Source organism: Oryzias latipes, chromosome 15 (assembly GCF_053564925.1).
Source record: "Oryzias latipes strain Hd-rR chromosome 15, Olatipes_Hd-rR_3.1".
In the NCBI taxonomy this organism is placed as follows: Eukaryota; Metazoa; Chordata; class Actinopteri; order Beloniformes; family Adrianichthyidae; genus Oryzias; species Oryzias latipes.
In genome coordinates this window covers 1,988,020-2,008,974 of record NC_136251.1, presented here as the reverse complement: position 1 = coordinate 2,008,974, position 20,955 = coordinate 1,988,020, and the positions used below count along the sequence as shown (strand labels likewise).

Sequence of the window (20,955 nt, the reverse complement as noted above, 5' to 3'; positions counted from 1 at the left end):
CACTCTTGCCTGGAATGGGCTCTTTCCTCTTACACACGCAGCGCGCTGACACACTTACACATACTTATTCTACAACACCTATTTAGTTAGTTCATTAGTAAGATAGTTTTTGCTGTTATTTATTAATGAAGAATACTGCGTTGTAATTATTAAATGTATTCATTTGCGACTCAGGCAGCCCGGGGGGGGGGGGGGGGGGGGTAACCACGACACCGCAACTACTGCTGCTTCATCACCGTGGTGATCAAAAATCCCACACCGTCATAGCTCTAAATGCACATCCATCTTTGTAAAAGTTTGGATGTTGTTTGTTTTCATGGACGAGACCACGACACGCTGCTGAAGGCCAACTAAGTCTAGGTTGAAGTCAGGAAATGGGGGGATCCTACACGGAGCGGAAGCCGTGCCTTAGAGGACAAGTCGTCTTACTTCCGGGTTGGAAAAGAACTCAGGAAAATAACTAATATATAATTAAAAAATTTGTTCTTTAGTGTGCCAATGGTGATATATTATTATATACATGGATATTGTTTACTATAAAAGGCTTAAGAATAGCATGGTATAGGGCCTTTAATACGACGATGATCGCGCTTACGTTTTTGTGAAGTATCCAAGGTTTTCCATACCTTGTCCAAAGTATTTAACTATTTCAGGCTTTTCAGCAGCAGAGATCCTTTTTCTTTACCATATTGCTTAGAAATGTTGGTCTGCTTAATAATGTGGAACATCCTTCTTTAGTAATTTTTCCTTTTACTGAACTCACCTGACAAACTAATGATCACAGGTGTCTGAGATTGATGTCAGTGATCCAAAGAGCCACGAGACAAAATATCATCCATGAGTTTAATTGAAAAACAAAGAATTTGATCTTTTTGAAACTTAAATACAATTTGCATAATAATTTGGAATGCACTTTACATACGTATCCGTTCATTGAACAGATGTTGAAAGTTTAACCAGTTGAACCTTCGACTAGTGGAATGCCATACACCTGAACTTTTACCAGTTAGGGAGCCAGATTTGGTAGTGACGTATGGATGGCATCTTTTTCAAAACAAAGAAGTGCCAACTGGTTGAAAATTGACCATGGCGGAGAGGTTAATAACTGTGGTTTCTGCCCAGCCAGAATTCTATGGCTGGCAGTCCAGCCAGACACCCAGTCCAGGGCTAGCAGGACCGCTCCCACCCCCAACGCCAAGAGTGCAGTTCCCAGACAAGCCGCCCACAACCTCCCAGGAATTCCGAGCCGTCCCCCCTCCCAACCCCAGGCACGACCCAGGGCCCCCCAAGAGAGACCCGTCACATACTCCAGAAAACCACCCTCCCAACCCGCGGGATGTCGAGAGAGACCAAGGCAGGGGCCGCCCACCTCCGCCCATGAGGAAGTGGGGGGTCCCTAAGGAGCGTAGTCAAAATTGCCCTGACCAGGCTCACCCATAGTTGGAATCTTGGAGGGGGCCAACGCTCAAGGGCAAATGACCAAAACCAACTCCACAGGGACATGGACACCCTCAGCTCAGATGTAATATGCTCCGTGGTTCATGGTCCATCCGAGAACTCAGGGATCCTTCCTGTTTGTGTGGAGAAGGGCCTAGGCAGCCAGCCCCCAAGGGACACGGTCCCCGTTGCAGAGGTCCTGGTGTCCCACACAAGAGACGGGGTAGGGGACAGATGATCAGACGTCCCATCTTCCTTGTGTAAGGTCTGTGATGTTTGCTTGTGCATGTGTGTTGGCATGTATATAGTGGAGGCGTAAGGAGTGTGTGTAATAAAGGTGCAGTTAAAATTGGCGGGTAGGGCACTGAGAGGACATCACTTGATTGCTCACAGTGATGTCTAAACCCCCTCCCCACCAAGAGGCCCTAAATTCTCTAAGGTGCAGTTAAAATTGGCAGATGAGAAGCTGAGAAGATATCTTTTGCTTGCTGGCAGTGATGTCCAAGCACCCCCACTACCAAGGGTTCTACATGCCTAAGGTGCAATTAAAATCATGAAAATCCCAAAGTGCATCGCATGCTGACCACTCCTCCTCATTGCCTTATTAAGACCACCCCATTACTGCAAAGCATGCAGAATGATCTAACTCGCTGGGGCCAACCTGTCCCTCAAGGGCAAAGTAGCCACATAAACCTGCAAGACGAGAAGAGAGAAACCTGCAAAAAGCTGTGGAGGCTTAGAACTACCTAACTTACACAACTATTTTCTTGCCAGTAGAATACAGAAAAAGGAAATCTGCTGTTTGATCATATTGGCTTGGAAAAAATGAGTTGGGGGGGGGGGGTATACAGGGGCTAGGGAAACTTTGGGCTCAAGGTTTGGGGGACAGTATTGATCAATTGGGGGTCAGTCAGGAAGCTGTACTCTAACTATCCCCCCTTTCCTCACATGACAAGTCATTAGGGTAGGGCTGTGACGATAACCGCATCACCGCATCAACGCGGTGATGAGGTCATCACCGCGGTGATGACCTCATCACCGCACTTTTTTTTACGCACTTTTTTTTACGCAATTTTTTTACTTTTTGCATATGGTGCGTGTTTGGAACTATAATAAACACATTAAACACATTCATCTTTGCTTATAATTTAGGTTTTTGGGTTAGAGACGGTAGCAGTGAGACAGAGACAAGAGGCTGAGATGGAGGTAGCGGAGATGAAGATGTTGAGGTTCTCCTTAGGAGTGACCAGGTTAGACAGGATAAGGAACGAGTACATCAGAGGGACGGCTCATGTTGCCTGTGTTAGCGACAAAGTCAGAGAAGCCAGACTGAGATGGTTTGGACATGTTCAGAGGAGGGATAGTGGATATATTGGTAGAAGGATGTTGGAGATGGAGCTGCCTGGCAGGAGGGCAAGAGGACGGCCAAAGAGGAGATACATGGATGTCTTAACAGAGGACATGAAGTTGGCTAATGTTAGGGTAGAAGATGTCCATGATAGAGTGAGGTGGAAAAGGATGATTCGCTGTGGCGACCCCTGATGGGAAAAGCCGAAAGAGAAAGGATCTTTGCTTATAATTTACTTTTTCTGCTAGTCCTGTGTTCAGACTTTCCTTCATTCTTTCAGATTGTTGTCTCCTTTTCTCCCATCGCGCGTGCTCTCACTGTCTGCCTCTGCGCTGCACGTGGCACGCGGCTCCCTTTACACTTACACAAACAGGCGCGCGCTTTCAGAAGCACACATCCTTATTCTACAACAGAAGTTTCCGTCTCGCAAGGAAATACGATAAATTCAATGCTTTCTAATTGTTAATTTCCATTGTATTCATTTCCGTTATAAGCTGCGTGCGTTCTTAAGTGCGGGACACGGCCGCCCACCGGAGGATTTTGTGTTGGAAGGGGTGGTGGGGGGGGTGGTGGATATTACTGTCCTCCTTCACTTCGTAACACCAAACATGAACGCGCGCTGTTAGATTTCCATGAATATCACTACATGTTTTGTTTGGGAACTATTTTTTGCAGCGTAACGTTACGTTTCTATATAAACAAAGGCGGAGCTTCCTGCCCCGCGTTCTTCATGGGTGTCAGGCTTCATGGCTACCGGAAAGGGGACAGTGTCTGCAGTCTGTTTATTACTGGAATATATATAATATTCTGAGAAGATGTCTGTACCAGAGAGCACAGGTAAAACTTGCGTGCAGCTCCAGAGCGGTCCGCTGCAGAAGAATCAACACGCACCCCCAACACACGTGTGCGCACCTTCCTCCTATACCTACACAAGACGCTCCGCGCTCACACACACAGTCAATCTACAACGCCTATAGTTAGTTCACCAGTTAGATATGTAGTTGTTAGTTGTAACTGTTGTTTGTTAATAAAGACTAGTACGTTGTAATTGTATTTATTTCCGATGCGGCCGTCGGGGGATTTTGTGGTTTTTTTCGTTGTTTTGTTTTTTTTGGGTTTTTTTTTGGGGGGTGGGGGTTGGGGTGCGGTTAACCGTGAAAAATTCGACACCGTCACAGCTCTACATTAGGGTGTTGGGGAGGGGGTCAATATGGGGGTTGATCCCCTCCCCTGGTCACCATTTAGGGCCTTCCCCTCTGCACCCTAAACATGTAGGGTCCCAAGCCGCCTTTTTTTTAATCTTTTACACACACGTCTTACCCTACTAGATACACGCACACACACACACACACACACACCCACATACACACACACGTACATTACACAAGGAACGTGGGCCCAGTGATCTTCTCCCATCCTTTGTTGGGAGAACCAGGCTCAGTGGCGCTAGCTGTGTTCCTGTGGTGATGGCTTCTTAGGCCTAGTGGTCCTCTCTCCACTGGAGGGGGATCCCTGCGTTCTCTGGCTAGGCCAGGAACCGGGGATCAAATCACATCTGACCCTGGGGGGTCTGAGTCCCTGTAGTGTTGGTTCTAATCTTTGCCTCAGAGCCAGGCCCTCCTCCAAATTCCCAACAGTGGGTGAACTTGGTTGGCCCATGTTTAACATGCTCTCCTCTTGAGTGGAGGGGGGGGGGGGGGGTTGCCTTGCTCTCTACTGGACTGGTGCCTGGGGTTGGTTCCCAGAACCCCTGGGTGGTGGGCTGCTTGTCTGGGGCTGGGGGCCCCTCAGGAGAGTGTGACCCTCTCTGTGCCCTCTCGCTCTCTGAGGCTGGAGGCCCCTGTCTGGTTGGCTGACATTGGGTTGCCTGGCGGGTGGATTACCTCGATTTGCTATACTGCAATGGTGTCTGGGGGACCCTTGCAGCCACTGGTGCCTCGCTTTCGGGGGGGCTCTAAGTGTGGGGGTTACATTCCATCATTCACCCCAGTAGAACACAAACACAATCACCTTAGCACTAATAGGGTCATTGATAGGATGATATGCTTGACATGTCCAGGAACTTGTTGCAGGGAAGGGCACAGGATTTTAGAGGGGCAGGGGCTCATAGTTTGTAAAGGAAAAAAAACTTTATTTTTTGTCCTAAAACAATACGGAAATCAAGTAGAAGTGGAAAATAAACAACTAATAGATAAATACTCAGCTCCTGTAGGTAAAAGTGATAGAATTGTCTTTTTCTTTTATATAAACAAATTATTGTCAACATGTGTTTGTTCACATTATCATAGACTTGGAAGATATTAAAGCAATTAACACTGGACGCTATTTATTTTGGCACAATGTGCTGCAGGCATAATCAACATGAATGACGTTTAATCCAGACGCTAATATTTTAAACACAGACATCCTACAACTTTTATCCTTAGAATGCTGAAATTATTAATAATATTTAAGTAAGTCATACTGTTGCTGTGAGGATTCTGTCCTTTAGTTCAGTTTTTCAGTGGTGTTTCTGGTCATGTTCTGTCCTCAGTCAGTCACTCTCGCTCCAGGTTCATGTTAATCATCCACGGTTGTTTTCATTTCTATTCATTATCTTCAGTGAGTGGACGTCTCTGGATTTTAATACTACGTTGACATTTTTAAAATTTGTCCACAATATTTGGTAAATAAAGTTTTATACAGTGGGTATTGTCACCAATATCAAACCCGTCAGGTCAGCTATGGTTGTTTGATTGTTCCTTTTCTAAGATCTAACTTTTCTAAAATGTAAACCATATTTAATCTCATTGAATCAGTGGACGGGACTAGCTAGAGCAGAACTCTCAGATTCAAGTACTTCACTGTTACGTGTCTCTTCAGTTCTCTGTGGGGCAGCAGCTTCTCTCACTGTCCCCGGTTGTCCCTAACTCTCTCTGGTGGCTCTGAGTCCAAGCGGAGCTGCAAAGATAGAAGCGGCAGCTCAGAACCCCCGGGTTACAAGAAAATGAGTTAGAAAGAATACAGGGGAATTTTGTAGCAATATTTTATTCTTGTTTCTCTGACAGAAATGTATGAATGTTAATACAAAAAAAAGGGCACTTTTTATTATGAGGCCTCACGAGCAGGGGCGCAACTACCTAATTTCATAGGGGTATGCGGCCACCTTAAAAAACATGCCCCCCCTACCACCACCATCACACACACACACACACACACACACATAAACACACAGACATAAATGCACATGATAAACATGCTAAACATCCACACAACACACTGTTATTGTTTAAATCAGGGGTGTCAAACTCATTTTGCTTCGGGGGCCACATTCAACCCGTCTGATCTCAAGTGGGCCGGACCAGTAACAAAAAAGCAAAATAAAGCAGCTTTGTTTTTGTTCATTTACTCAATTGGAAAAAATGCCTCAACCAATGTGGTCTAATCATTTCTTATTCATTCACAAATGCCAATGGATCTTAAAGAAATTTAATTTCACTTAAAAAAGGTCTACTCAATTTTACACAGACTGAATATTTTACATCGGACACTGAAGAAATCTTAATAATAAACTCAAGAGGGGCTACGGAAAAAAATGAAACACCCTACCTAGAATGTAGATGTGCAAATCAATGAAAAATTAAACTAAGTTAAACTTGCAAACATTTGTGAACATAAGAATTCAGAGTTAACCTCCTTTCTCTCCTGAAACTTCACCCCGCCATTAATATCAGGACTTAGATGCTGTGCAGCAACACATTTACTGTTATTCAAGTGTGCAAAAACACAATGAAATGTCCAAGAATCTTTTCCTGGTTTGCTGCCTGAATTTTGTGATAACACCTGCCTTCTTCCTAACCTTTAAAGGGCGCCATCCGTGACCAAACTGACGTCACGTGACCAGTTCACTCCAACATTGTCCAGCACAGTAACTAGAGAGCTGACTATGTCATCAGTTGTTGTTGTGTCCATCAACTCCAATGTGACAGTCTCTTTAACACCTCTAATAAATATGCACAGCTGTACATGTCTGTGATGTTGGTGCTTTCATCAATAATGACTGAAAATGCAATACATGACTGGATTCCTTCATTTGGCGCCCAAGTCTCCTCAGAGATGTTGGATCTGTAATTGTAATCCTTGATAGACTCATGTTGGCAAAGGTCAACTGCTTTTTGGGAACAAGACTTCTGTGGCCTTCAGCATTTTTCAATAAGTTCACAATCAGAAAATGGTTTGGATGTTTGCTCCAACTTGTCTGCAATAAAGTAGCTAGGTGTCACTGCTCCATCACTGACGTCACGGTTGCAGTAAATGCAGATGGTTATTTTATCAGTCCAGCTAATAGTTGGTAAATCTTCTCTTTTCTTAACTGCAAACGGTGAAACTTTTCTTTATGGTGAGTCTCATAGTGGTGCTGAATTTTATATTCTTTGAGCACTGCAACCTGTTGATGACATACCTATTACACAGGTTTTGCATTCAGCTCCATGAACAAATAAAACTCTTTCAATTTTTCCTGGAAAGCTCAGCACTCCACTCCAACCTTGTTTTATCTTTCTGTCAACATTTTGTTCATTATTGTGTCACTACTGATCATTCTTATAGCAATTTAACAGTGGTGAGGCTCACTAGGAACCAAACTACATCTTACCCAGACACAGAGCTGATAGGTTTCCCTTTTTTCACCTGCAGATATTTGCTGTTTCATCTGTTTGGCTTTTCCTTTGCTCCCCCTAGTGGCGGAATTGCGCATTTCGGTTGCTTCTTTAAAAAAAATCATAACTCGCCACAGGAATGGAATAGAAACGTGCTTTCTTTTTAAACATCCTTTTGATTTTTACTCTTCATGTGTGGGATGGACTAAACCACCTGGCGGGCCTGATACAGCCCGCGGGCCGTATGATTGACACTCCTGGTTTAAAGGTATAAATCTCATTACTTCTTCTGGATATGACCCAGCAGAACATTGTTGTGAGCTATTTTCTACCATGTTTTGCCTCAATGATTTCCCAAATATTTGTGGTGACGGCCATTCAGAAGGATCCTCTGAGTAATGCCTTTGCCTCAGCCCCCTCCTCTGTACATCTCTATCTTCTCCCTCTTCATCATCAGCTGATCGTCTCTCTATCATCATCATCTTCATCTGAACCTCTCTCCTCATTCTTCTCTGTTGGGACTGATTGTCATGTATGACTGCACTTGTTTTCCCAAAAATAGGTGAACAGGTGTTCAGCAGAAGTTTAAAGCAGAGTGAGCATCTAGGTTTTTGTGACTTCAATAGTTTAATGATTCCTCCCTGAAGTCATCTCTGCTCTCTCTGACATCAGATGCATCACCAACCTCACATCTGTCTCCTTCACCTCTTTCTGTGTTCTTCTCCACTAAATCATACGGTCAAGCAACAATTATTTTTATGTTTTGAATAAATTAAACATCTAGCTAATGCATGTTTTTTTAAATGAAGAAAACTATTTAAAAATGACTGACTGGGTCTGAACTGGCTTTGCCCTGAACGTCCACCATCAGACCAGCCTGTTTCTTTCCTCCATCTGTCCTGATTCTTTCTCTCTTTCGTCTTTCTCTCCATCCTCACAGCCGTTTGATACAAACTTTGTGTTAGGAAGATTTTAAAAGAATAAAATATATGTGAAAATAAGACATTTTTTATTTTAAATTATATTTGTGTTGGATATCACTTAGTGGTGTAATAGAATAGAATAGATTTATTTATTGTTGTCAAACATTTCCAAATGTTCTAATAAAATCCAAAACGTCGTTCAGCCAAAGTGATAATAAAAGCAAAAGGCTGTCAACTAAATAGTCACTCAAAAAAAAGATTATCCAAACTTTTAACAATATAAAAACAAAACAAAAACACCATCTAACCCGCCATCACACATACTTCTCCCTTCTTCTGCCTATAGGAGCAGCTTTTATCATCATTTAGTGCTGTTTCAGTCAAAGGATGAACTTTTTAAGTGTTTTGGTACACAGTTAAATAAATTATTTAAAACAAAATCAGCACAAACAAGCTCCTTTATTTTCTCTTCATGATCAGTGATGCTGTAAATCCTGCTCAATACAGCTGCAGGACACTTGGGACCATTTTACCATTGTAGCTTTAGCCTGAATGTTTCCAAGCCGGTTTTTACCACTGCTGACTGTCTCTTAATCATTTAGAGGAGCTTTTCTTCATTCACACCACATCTTTGTCCCTTTTGTCTTTCTATTTTAAGCGCGCTGTCATCAGATGATCACACAATTCAAATAAAAACAATCAACAGCGCGCCCTCGCGCGCGTCTCAGTGAGAGCACGAAGGAGGGAGGAGCGGCTGCAGCGGGGGCGCCCCATCAGTGACGATGTGCTTCTGTTACTGATCATATCATGTACATAAATGTCCACAAACAGCTGTGAAATTAAAAAATACGGACTATAATTAATTTCCACAACTTCGGTTTGGCGCCCCCTTTGGCCGGCAGCCCTATGCGGCGCATATGCTGCATACCCACTAGCACCCCTAGGGCCCTATGAGTGCATGTGCCTGTTTCTACCCCTCCTACTTCTTATTCATCGTCCAAATTCTTTAACCCCCTTTTCTCCCCTTTCCTTTGTACCCGCATCCCCCACCTTCTCCTTCTCTCCTCTTTTTCCGTCTGCTCAAACATAAATGTAAACAAACATCATTAATATAAATAAAGTTCAACCTCAAATACAAAAGAGGTTTATACAAATATAAACCTCATGTGTCAAAAGATTCATAATTCCCTGTTGTAACAGTAAAACATGTCTAACACAAGAGGCCTTTAGCTCTTATCTGTTTGCTCAGCTGTTGGACAGGAAAAGTTTAAAAAAAAGACATAAAATGCTGTGAAAAAAAAACCATCCATTTGATCTTTGCTTTCATGTTCAGTTAAAACAGAAGCATTTACTTAATTGCAGTTTTGTATTTCAGTAATATTAGTAATATTTCATACAAACAGACCTCCACCACCACATATACACCAAGACACAAACACATCTGTGTGAAAGCAGAAATCTCACCATAGATCCATGATCACCAAGGACAGGGTCACACACTGCCAAGACACAAACAGACAATCAACTATTAATGCGTTTAAAAAAAGCATCATTAAGTCATCTTCATCATCTTATTCTTCATTGTAGGGATAACACCTGTGGGCAAGAAGGATCCCCTGCAGGTTTAAAAAAGCCTCTTACTAAAGACTCTGTTTTTGGGTCATAAAGATGGTCAATATTTTCTAGCGTTGGGTTCATCCTTTCTTTAAACAATCAGCTCTAGAGGCTTCAGAGCAGAGGCCAGGACAGAGACAGCCGTCTTTATCAGTTTGTTCTCGTCTTAAATCCTTGATGCTGCTAGCCCAGGACAGAAAAGGTGGGGTTCAGTCCCCAGTGTTACACCCAAGCTACTGATCATCTGTTCACTATAAAACTGTGTTCTCATTGTGAGGTCATCCTTTAATCGGGTAATTGCGGAGGCGTCCAGCTGAGCTTTCCGATTATAAACCAGATGAGTTACTAATCATAATCACTGACCTTAAACCTTGTTAGCTAATAATCATAAATCCCGTTATGTACTAACCATAAAAAATACTGGTTACTGACTGTGCACCAACTGTAAACCAGGTTACATACAGATCAAAAACCAGGATAGTTACCTACTAAACAGAAGGTAGTTAGTGATTGTACCAGGTACTTGCTGACCATAAACAAGGTCATTTACTGCCATTGAATCAGATTTGAACTGACTATACAACCAGGTTCATTGGTAACCATAAACCAGGTTTTGGTTACTTTCTGACAGTTAGTTATGAAGCATATTAGAGACAATAAACCAAGTTAATTACTCACCATAATTCCTGTTATCACAGAAACCAGTGAACCACGTTAGTTACTGACTACACTCACCGGCCACTTTATTATGCACACCTGTTAGACTGCTCATTAATGCAAATTTCTATTCAACCAATCACATGGCAGCAACTCAGTACATTTAGGCAATTTAGGCCTTTTTTAAGAAGAGGCTTAAGACCCACCTTTTAATTCTGCTTTTAGTTGGTCGTATCTGCTTATTTATTCTATTAGTTGTAATACATATTATTTTATTTATTTTTTATTTATTTTTATTTTATGTACTTGTTCTTATTCTCAGTTTTGTGTTTTTATATCCATATTATTATTATTAAGATTGTGAGCATGTTTGCTCGGGTTGTGCCGATGGACGGTGATGGGTGACTGACCTCACGATGGAGAGACACCATCGTGAGGTCTCGTCGCCTGGGGGTCTCTCCTCCCCTCTCCTGGTCTGGCTGGGTAGGATCTGGTTCCCCTTATGAACACATAGTTCACTTCGGCAGCATGCATGTATCTCCATCCCCACGTGCACACTGCCACACTGCTCCCTGTATGCTTCATCCCTCCTCCTAACCCACAGTGTATTGATGGACAGATATTTTCCACTCATCTTAGTGTCAGATTTTCACCTTTGGATGTAATATTTTTCTTTCCAGCAGATCTGGTATAATTGTTTCAGCTTAAATTAATAACTTATTCAAATCAGTGCTTGTTTCCCCCACTTTCTCCACTTCTCTTCCTTTTGTTCTCTTCCACCCCCCACCCCCCCTCACATTATTCCCCTCTCCCTCCCCACACACACTAAATGTAGCAAATAAATAAAAAATAATAAAATAACAAAAAGGGGTTTATAAAAATTTACACTCTTGTTTTCTAAAGTTCTATAACCTCTTTCTGTGATAGTAAAACCTGTCCAACACAAAAGGCCTTCAGCTCTAATCTGTTTGCTCAGCTGTTGGACAGAACAAGTTAAAAAAAATGTTTAGCATATTATTACAAGTTTAGCCCCAGTGTTTCTTGTGGGGATCTTTTCTGCCAGGACTTGCTGGCTTGGTTGGTGGTTGTTGGCTCCGTTGGCACCCTAGCTGGGGTGGCTGGACTTTGACATTGCAGCCTGTGGACCCTGTTGCTGTCCTGGTCTGGGTGGGCTCTGTGGCAATATTCCCATGGCCTAGCTGGCCCCTGGTATGAAGACATTCCCATATACTGTTTCCTCAAAGCAGAGCCAAGCCTTAAATTTCCTTTAGAGGTTACTTTTATAAGTATTCATTGTGTGGGGTCATGTGTCATGTGTCATGTTAACAGAGAGTAGTGGGAAGGGTGGGTTGGGTTTTTATTGTAACATTGTGTGTGTTTTGGTTTTAAATGTTAAAGTGCTTCGAGTTGCACAAGGTAAGAGAAGGGCTTTTTTATAAATAAAGTTTGATTTGATTTGAATTGATTTGATTGATGTCTAGACGATCTGCTGCAGTTCAAACTGGGCCTCAGACTGGAGAAAAAAGGTGACTGAAGTGACTTTGAATGTGGCATGGTTGTTGGTGCCACACGGGCTGGTCTGAGGATTTCAGAAACTGCTGATATACTTGGATTTTCCCCCACAACCATCTCTGGGGTTTATAGAAAATGGTCCGAAAAAGAGAAAACATCCAGTGAGCCACAGTTCAGTGGGCAGAAACGCCTTGTTGATGCCAGAGGTCAGATGGGAATGGCCAGACCAGTTGAGACCAGCTGATAGAAAGACAACATCTCTGAACGCACAACACATCCAACATTGAGGCAGATATGATACATCAGCAGAAGACCACACTGGGTGCTAAGAACAGGAAACTAAGGCTACAATTCAGACTCACCAAAACTGGTTACTAGAAAATTGGAAAAAAAGTTGTCTGGTCTGATGAGTCTCAATTTCTTCTGCAACATTCAGATGGTCACAATTGGCATCAATAACATGTAAGCATGGATCCATCCTGCTTTGAAAAAAAGGTCCAGACTGGTAGTTGTGATGTAATGCTGTTGTTTGACTAAGGAATAAATCGATTTTATTGTTTACTTAGAATGTGTTGTTTTAGAAGATTTATTTTTCAGAAAATCGGGATTTTATTTTCCCAGCACTTTGCTGTTTTGGGCTTCCATTGTTTGGAGGAAGGTCAGCCTGCCATCTCTTGCAATGAGCAGATATGAAAACGGAAGCTAGAGGAAATTGTTCTGCGAGGATCACAAGTGACCTTCAGACACTTGGGTAAAGACAGGGGCAGAAGTGTCCACTGATCACTACCTGGTGGCGAGTTGGATTCACTAGCGGGGAAGAAGGCCGGAAAGACTTGGGAGACCCAAACATACCATGAGGGTCTGCTGTATTTTGTGGATTTGGAGGAGGCATTTGACTGTATCCCCCATGGTGTCCTGTGGAAGGTGCTCTTGGAGTATGGGGTCCAGGGAGCCTTACTGAGGGCTGTTCAGCCTTTGTATGACCAGAGCAGAAGCTTCAGTCAGACCTGTTTCCGATGCAAGTTGGACTCAGGTAGGGCTGCCCTCATCACCCTCCGGCCCCTCCGGTCTCGTTTGGGGACCACAGGATTTCCTCTCTGCTCTTTGCAGATAATGTTGTCCTGTTGGCTTCATCAAGCCAGGGCCTTCAGCATGCATTGAATAAAACAAGTCATAGAACGAGGGAAAATGCCAAAAGCAGAGAGCAAAAACTGTTTTTTTGTGTGTTTTGATTATGTATTGTTACTTCCTCTCGCTTTGCATTTAACATATTACGTTTTGAAACATCACAGTTTTTTTACCGGTCATCCATAAATTTAGGGCAATGCTGTTATGACTTCAAAGTTGGAGCATCAAACCACAAGCTGCACAATCTGTTTGAAGGCTGTTGTTACCAAAAGAGAAAGCACAACAATTTTTTTCCTCACCTGAAACAATGACACTGTCAAATGTGTGTAGTAGTGATACTTCCAGCAACACCACGCGTCAGCTCTCATGTCGAGCTCATAAAGTGAAACCCCATGTCGGTGCGCATATCCATCCAGGGAAAATCACGTATCGATACAGCCACTGTGTCGGTGTGTCACAGATGAGCCAGACAAAGAAACGCATGAACCAACAGTGTTGCCAGATGTTCCAGATTATTATCATTTGCCTACGTCAGGGATGGGCAAACTACGGCTCGCGGGCTAGATCCGGCCCGCTTCCATGTTTGGTCCGGCCCACTGAACAATATCAGTGACCCATGTTTTGTTTTGTTTTTTTAATCTGGCCACAGGATCAAGACCCGCATAGAACGTGATATTTTCTTCCCTCCTTCTGCAGTCTGTGCTCCAACCTGAAACACTTTCAAAATCTCTGTCAAACAGAACAGAAACAGTCTTCATTTTCTACGTCACAGTTCATCTTTCGCGGTTTAGCTCATTCTTTTAGAGTGAATATGCTGCTTTTTTTAAACATCGCACCCTGTTCTGTGTCCTGATTGGCTGGAGACCCTGTCAATCAATCACCTCTGTGCCGTGTCTCCTGAACAGAAACGCAGAGCTCTTCAGATCAGAAATCTGTGATCAGATCTTTGTTTTCATTCTAAGATCCTGGACCTCATTTCTATGAAGGGTTGAGAATATAAACAAGAGAAAAGGTTTTCACCTTTTCATGTTCATGTCTGTCGGAGAAAAGTGTATTTCGGCAGTGAGGAGTTTTACTGCCATTAACGTCTGTAATCTGTGGATTTCACCAGTCACGGTTATTTTTAAATCCCAATAAATGAGTACGGTGGCCCAGAAGGGTCACAACACAACACATTAACTTTATACACAACACACTAACTTTACACACAACACATTAACTTTATACACAACACACTAACTTTACACACAACACACTAACTTTACACACAAAACATTAACTTTACACACAACACATTAACTTAACACACAACACATTAACTCACAACACAACACAATAGCTCACAACACAAAACATTAACTCAAAACACAACACAATAACTCACAATGTGTTGTGTTGTGAGTTAATGTGTTGTGTTGTGAGTTATTGTGTTGTGTTGTGAGTTAATGTGTTGTGTTGTGAGTTAATGTGTTGTGTGTAAAGTTAATGTGTTGTGTGTAAAGTTAATGTGTTGTGTGTAAAGTTAGTGTGTTGTGTGTAAAGTTAGTGTGTTGTGTGTAAAGTTAGTGTGTTGTGTGTAAAGTTAATGTGTTGTGTGTAAAGTTAGTGTGTTGTGTATAAAGTTTTTTTTTTTTTTTTTAAACTTGTCCTGTCCAACAGCTAGGCAAACAGACAGAGAGCTGAGGGCCTCTTGTGTTGGACATATTTTACTTTAACAAGAGGGGTTATTAATCTTCAGACAAACCAAAGGTATCTCTGAATAAACCCCTTTTGTAATTGAGGCCAAACTTTATTAATTTCAATCATGTTTGAAAATCTTTGGTGTTGGACCGGACGGAAAAGGAAAGAGGGGAAGAAGAGAGAGGGACGTTAGAGAGAGGGGGGGGTAGGAGGGTGATAATAGGAGGGGAAGGGGGGTAAGACCATGAAGCAGCATAGAGCAGACAGGTTTACTGGTTGTTTATCATTACGGTCAGGTTCAGATGTAGTACAAAAAGGGCGGGGCCTGTTCACACACACTCAAATATTATCAACACACCTGCTAGCTGCAAAAATGTCCACATGTCAAAATGTACACAAAACAGATAGTGTTCACGAACGCATACCTATGCCTTTAAACCAACTAGTGTGAAATCTTTCATTCATTCAATCATGCAAACTATTAGTGCAAAGGTGAGCTAACACCTGTGCTCAAGTGGGTGTTTATGTTCTTCTAAAATGGATGGTGGAATGTGAAAAGAAGGAGGAGGAGCGCCCAGCCACCCCCACACCCAGACCCCCGCCGCAGCAGCAGCGGCAGCCGGAATTCCCCCAACGCCATACGGGAACAGGCAGGGAACAACCGCCCCCCGGGCGACCAAGACCGCCACCCAGGCCAGGGCCAGCAGGACCGCCGCGAGGCCCCCAGAGCCAGAGAGCAGGGAGGCGCGGAGGGAAAGAGAGCGCCGCCCCAGCCCAGCCAGGAAAGCAGCCCCCCCGCCGCGCCGGAAGAGCCCAACGCAGGGCCCCACCGGAGAGGGACGCCCACAGCCCCAGACGAGCACCCCACCACCACCCAGGAGTTCCGGGCATCCCCCTGCCCCGACCCCAGGTACGAGCCAGGACCCCCCAAGGGAGACCCGCTCCGCACTCCAGGCAGCCACCCATCCGGCCCACGGTTGGTCCATGTAGGTGCAAGGCAGGGGCCCGCCGCCCCCGCCCAGGAGGGGGGAACCCCGGGGAAAAAAGGGTGGCCCACAAGGGGTGTTATAAATATGGCCCGACCAGGCTCGGCCATGTTGGAATTTTGGCGGGGCCCAGCGCCCAGGGGTAAGGACCAGGACCCACCCCCCAGGGACACGAACACCCCCGGCTCAGGTGTAATATGAACCCCCCACCGCGCGGAGAGAGCACCGCCGGGCCCAGGGAGCCGGCACCCAAGGGACACGGCCGCAATCGCCAAGGGGCCCGCACCCCCCACCAGGGAAGGGGTAGGGGACAGATGGACCCAGGTCCCACTTTCCTTGTAAAATGTGTGTGCGTGTATGGGTGTTTGAGAGGGTGTTTGTGTGCATGTGTGTGTGTTTATGTTTGAGTGTATATATTGAAGGGGGAGGGGTGTGTGTACTAAGGGGGGTGCAGTTAAAATTGGCGAGTAGGGCACTAAGGGGACATATCCTGATTACTCACAGTGATGTCCCCTCACCCTCCACACCAAGGGGCCCTAAATGTCTAAGGTGCGGTTAAAATTGGCGGGTAGGGTGCCAGGAGGACATCTGCTGCTTGCTTGCAGTGATGTCCAAGCACCCCCCCTACCAAGGACCCTACATGTCTAAGGTGCAAATAAAACCGAAAGAGGGGGGGCCCACTCCATACGGCAACCATAGGAGGAGGGCCACTGCCAAGTAGCCCCCCCCCAAGGCGCATCGCAGGCTAGACCCCCCACTTCCTCACCCTAATATGAGGTTATATGAGGAAGGGGGTAAGTTGGGGACAGCTGGTAAACTGTCCCCTGGTGGTCAAACAGCCGTCCCCCACCCCCCACCCCCCCAGCAAAGGGGCCAGGGCCACCCAGCCCAGGGGCCCCACCCCCGGAGGTGCAGACACCCCAAGCCCGGCACCACCCACCCCACACAGAGAGAGAGGAGCCAGAAAGCGTCGCCCCCCCCCCCCCCGGAGCAAGCCCAGGCCCCCACCCCCAGACGCCGGCCCTAGAGGAGCTCTGGTCAGGCCTCGACGGGACCGAGGAGGCCAACCGGCCGAGGCAACCACCAATTGCCTCAGCGGAGACCCCGACCCGTTAGCCCCCCCGACCCGTACCAATAATGGGCCCCCCCCTCCCCCCCAGAACGCCCCCCCACAGGACAGGGCCGACAAGCCCCCCACCCCACCCCACCCCACCCCAGACCCCGCAGCCGAAGCGGGTGACACCCAGAGCGACCGGGGGCCCCGAGAGGGTTGTCCCGTCCCGTCCCAGAGCCAGGGAAGGGCCGATCCCAGCCCCAGGTGCAGATGGGCAGCCCATCCGGCACCGCTGCCCCCCCCCCCCCCCCCCCCCCCGAGCAGGGCCCCCCGCCAACCCCCCCCAGCACTGGCAAAGGGACCACCCTCCCAAGCCAAGCCAGACCACCACCCCACACCCCCACCACGCACCCCCACACCCAAGCCCAGAGGACCACGCAGCGCCCCAGCCCGCCCCACCCAGGCACCGGACCCGACCCCCCGACCAACGGAGCCCCCCACCGCCCCCGCCAGGCACCGGAAGCCCCGACCCCCACCCCAAACACAGCAGAGGGGCAAGGAGCAGCGACGACCAAGCCCCCCACCCCCTAAGTCATGGAGTCAACCACAGGAGACCAGAGAGACTGAATTCTTTCAAAGTTACTTGAGCTTTGGGCTGACATTTTTTCCAAGCTGATATGATCAAACAGCAGATTTCTGTGTTGACTTATGTTTATATTTTTCTTGTTTTTCCAATTTATTAAAATAGTTTTTTTGGCAATACAAAGAGTTATGAAAATGATAGATGCTAATCCTTCTTCTATATCGATGGCACTCATGTCACCAAGCACACAAAGTGACGGTGAAGCCGTGATTGAAACCTTAAGCCAGACTGATAAATCGGCACATACCTGCTGCCAGAGAGCCTGGACAGGAGTGCAGAACCACTGTGCGTGCATGTAGCTGTCGGGTAGATTATTATCACAGTGCTCGCAAATGTCTGAGTTACTGAGACCCATCTTGAACATCCTCTGTCCAGTGTAGTAAATTCTGTGAAGAGTTTTGAGATGGATTAGCTGGAGATTTGGACTTTTTGTCAGTTTAAAGGTGTTTAGACAGAGTTCTGACCAGAAGCTTTCATCTGTGCTGATGCTCAAATCTGCATCCCATTTTGTTTTTGGAAGGGCAATATTGTTATCTAAATTACATAAAAGTTTGTATATTTTGGAGAGAGTTCTATTCATTGAAAAATTAATCAGAGTGGTAACTACATCTGGTAGCTTTAAATCGTCGTCTTTAAATTTATACTTTTTAGTAATACTTGATTTAAGTTGCTGATATTCCAAGAAGTTATTTATTCCATGTTTGTCTTGAAGTTCCTGGGGAGTTATGAATCTTCTATCAGTAATTACGTGCTCTAGTTGTTTTATGCCCCCTGCTTGCCAAGCTGGGAAGTGAATCATTTTTTTGTTTAATAAGGATGTCCGGGTTGTTGCAGATGGGTGTCATTTTGCACGGTTGAATTGATGATTTTGATATTTTGAGAAATTCCCACCAGGCTGTTAAAGTGGCATTTATATTAATGCTTTTGAAACAATCCTGTTTTTTAACTGTTTGGCTAATAAATGGAAGATCTGATAGGTTGATCTTTCCACATAACGCCTGTTCCAAGTCTAACCATGAGTTAGTTTCTGGATTATTTTTTAACCATTTTAAGATGTATTGTAATCTATTTGCAAGAAAGTATTTGTGGAAGTTAGGTAATTCTAATCCTCCACAGCTTTTTGCAGATTTTAAAGTTTTTAGACTAATTCTTGCAGGTTTGTTGTTCCATAGAAAGCTTGATATGGATGAGTCTAATGTTTTGAACCATTTTAATGGCGGTTGTGTGGGAATCATTGAGAATCATGAGATAATTAACCTTGGGTAAGATTTTCATTTTAACCGTGGCTACCTTGCCCATAAGGGACAATAATAAGGTGCCCATAATAAGGTGTTGTGTATAAAGTTAATGTGTTGTGTTGTGACCCTTCTGGGCCACCGTAAATGAGGGACCTCTGTACTGGTGAAAAGGTAACTCAGATATATGCGTAGCTGCAGCAGAAGACATAGAAAATTGCTTCTTACTGGATGAGAAACAGACGTGCAGGACTCAGCGGCTCAGTTTTAGCACAAACTGTGAGACGTGAGGAGCTGCAGCTCTAAGTCTTTATTAGAATTATGACGGGAGAAGATCCACTATTTATTGCTTTTTCTTTTTAATATATGAGTATATTTCTTCTGACATTTTGTCTTGGAAAATCACAGTTATTTAGTCATTTTTTTAAATTTCATTAATAGTGTCATTTATTTTAATAAAGGATCATGAATTAATACAACTTTATTATAGGGCTTTACAATAAAAGAAAGATAAAAGAAGTTTAAAGAAAAAGAGTTATTGTGGCCTCACAAGAAAAAGTTTGGGGACTCCGCTCTAGCATCCATGTGGTGTTTGATGATTTGTTGTTTTTCATTCTTATGATCATTTAAAAAACCACATGAACGCAGCGTTTCTCTAAGTTTTACACGAGGTACAATTGGTGCAACTGGCTCTAAATTGAGAACAAAAGTTTTAACCTAAAAACACTAAAATGCTCTGTTTTAAAATGAAAACAAATGAAAACAAATGAAAACAATCCAAATGAAAACATTTGGATTGTTTTCAGGTTTCCTGTGACGTCATTTCCGGGTGAGCGTAACCCAGTGCTAATCGTTGTTGACTGTTGCTCTCTTATTTAGAATTAGCTTGACTATTATTGCTTAATTTAAGTGTTATTTGGTTTTATATTCATATTTAGCACCTTTTAGTAGCGAACACACTACTGTGTTAACTGCTTGCTGTCCGCTTTATTCTATGTTTGCTAAGTAAACTGCTACACTTTTGCTAAAACACTGCTAGCCTTAGCTCAGCACTTAGCATAGCTTCCACTTCTGCTTTCACCCCTCTTTCCTGCCCCATGTGCCACATGTTTAGTGAGGATCCTGCCTCCTTTAGTAAAGATAGCGGCAGGTAAATGGCGTATACTTATATAGCGCTTTCTACCCTCTTTCGAAGGCCCAAAGCGCTTTACAGTCACAGTCCCATTCACCTAGGCACACACATTCACACACTGATGGCTGCCAACACTGGCGCCAACCTCCCGGCAGAGGAAAGGTGGGGTTCAGTGTCTTGCCCAAGGACACTTCGACACATGGGCGTCGAAATCGAACCTGCAATCATACGATCATGGGACGACTGCCCTACCGCTACACCACGGCCGCCCTACAGCCGTAGGTGTGTTAAGTGTAGTCTTGTGTTAGACTTGGAGGCCAGGCAAGAACAAATAGCAATCAGAGGCGCAGCTCCGCACAGTGGGAGCTAAGCCGGCTAGCCAGGTCGTTCCTCGTAGTGTGGGCCGTGCTGCCAGGGCTAACCCAGTTAGCACCCCAGCGCCTTCCCAGCAGCCGGGAAAAGCACAGGGAGGGTTTGTACCGGTTGGGTGGAAACATAGTGCTAAACGCAAAGACTTATAGACTCCATGTTAATAATAGGTTCTCCCCCCTCAGCGACACACCCGCTGAACCCTCAACTCTGGTTAAACGTGGAGCTCCCAGCGGCTACAGTCTGGTGTGAGTTGGTGACATCGAGGGGAACATTAGGATGTTAGCTCAGAGTAAGTCCAGGTTCCGTTGAGTCATGATTCATGCAGGCGGTAATGATGCCCAACGGAGACAATCAGAGGTTCTTAAGTTAAACGTAGCTTCGGTGTATAAACTTTTTAAAGAAACCTTCCCCCTAATTAATGAATCCATACTAACGATAATAAATACCTCTCTAGAAACAGGTTATTTGCCACAGTCTTTTAAATATGCAGTTGTTAAACCTCTTCTGAAAAAGCCCAGTTTGGATCCTAGCATCTTGACCAACTATAGACCAATATCAAACCTCCCCTTTATTTCAGAAATCCTATAAAGAGTTGTA

The 20,955-nt window shown here is 44.6% G+C and overlaps 1 protein-coding gene across 2 annotated transcripts in view; it reads right to left on the bottom strand.

Moving 5' to 3' along the window:
* The window catches only part of pdxkb (pyridoxal (pyridoxine, vitamin B6) kinase b), a 70,261-nt gene that overhangs the window by 15,722 nt on the left and 33,584 nt on the right, over positions 1-20,955 (bottom strand). For both annotated transcript variants that reach the window (XM_023963059.2, XM_023963060.2), the window contains one exon: positions 9,810-9,844. In XM_023963059.2, coding sequence (XP_023818827.1) covers positions 9,810-9,844 — 35 coding nt within the window. The remainder of the gene's footprint in view (positions 1-9,809; positions 9,845-20,955) is intronic.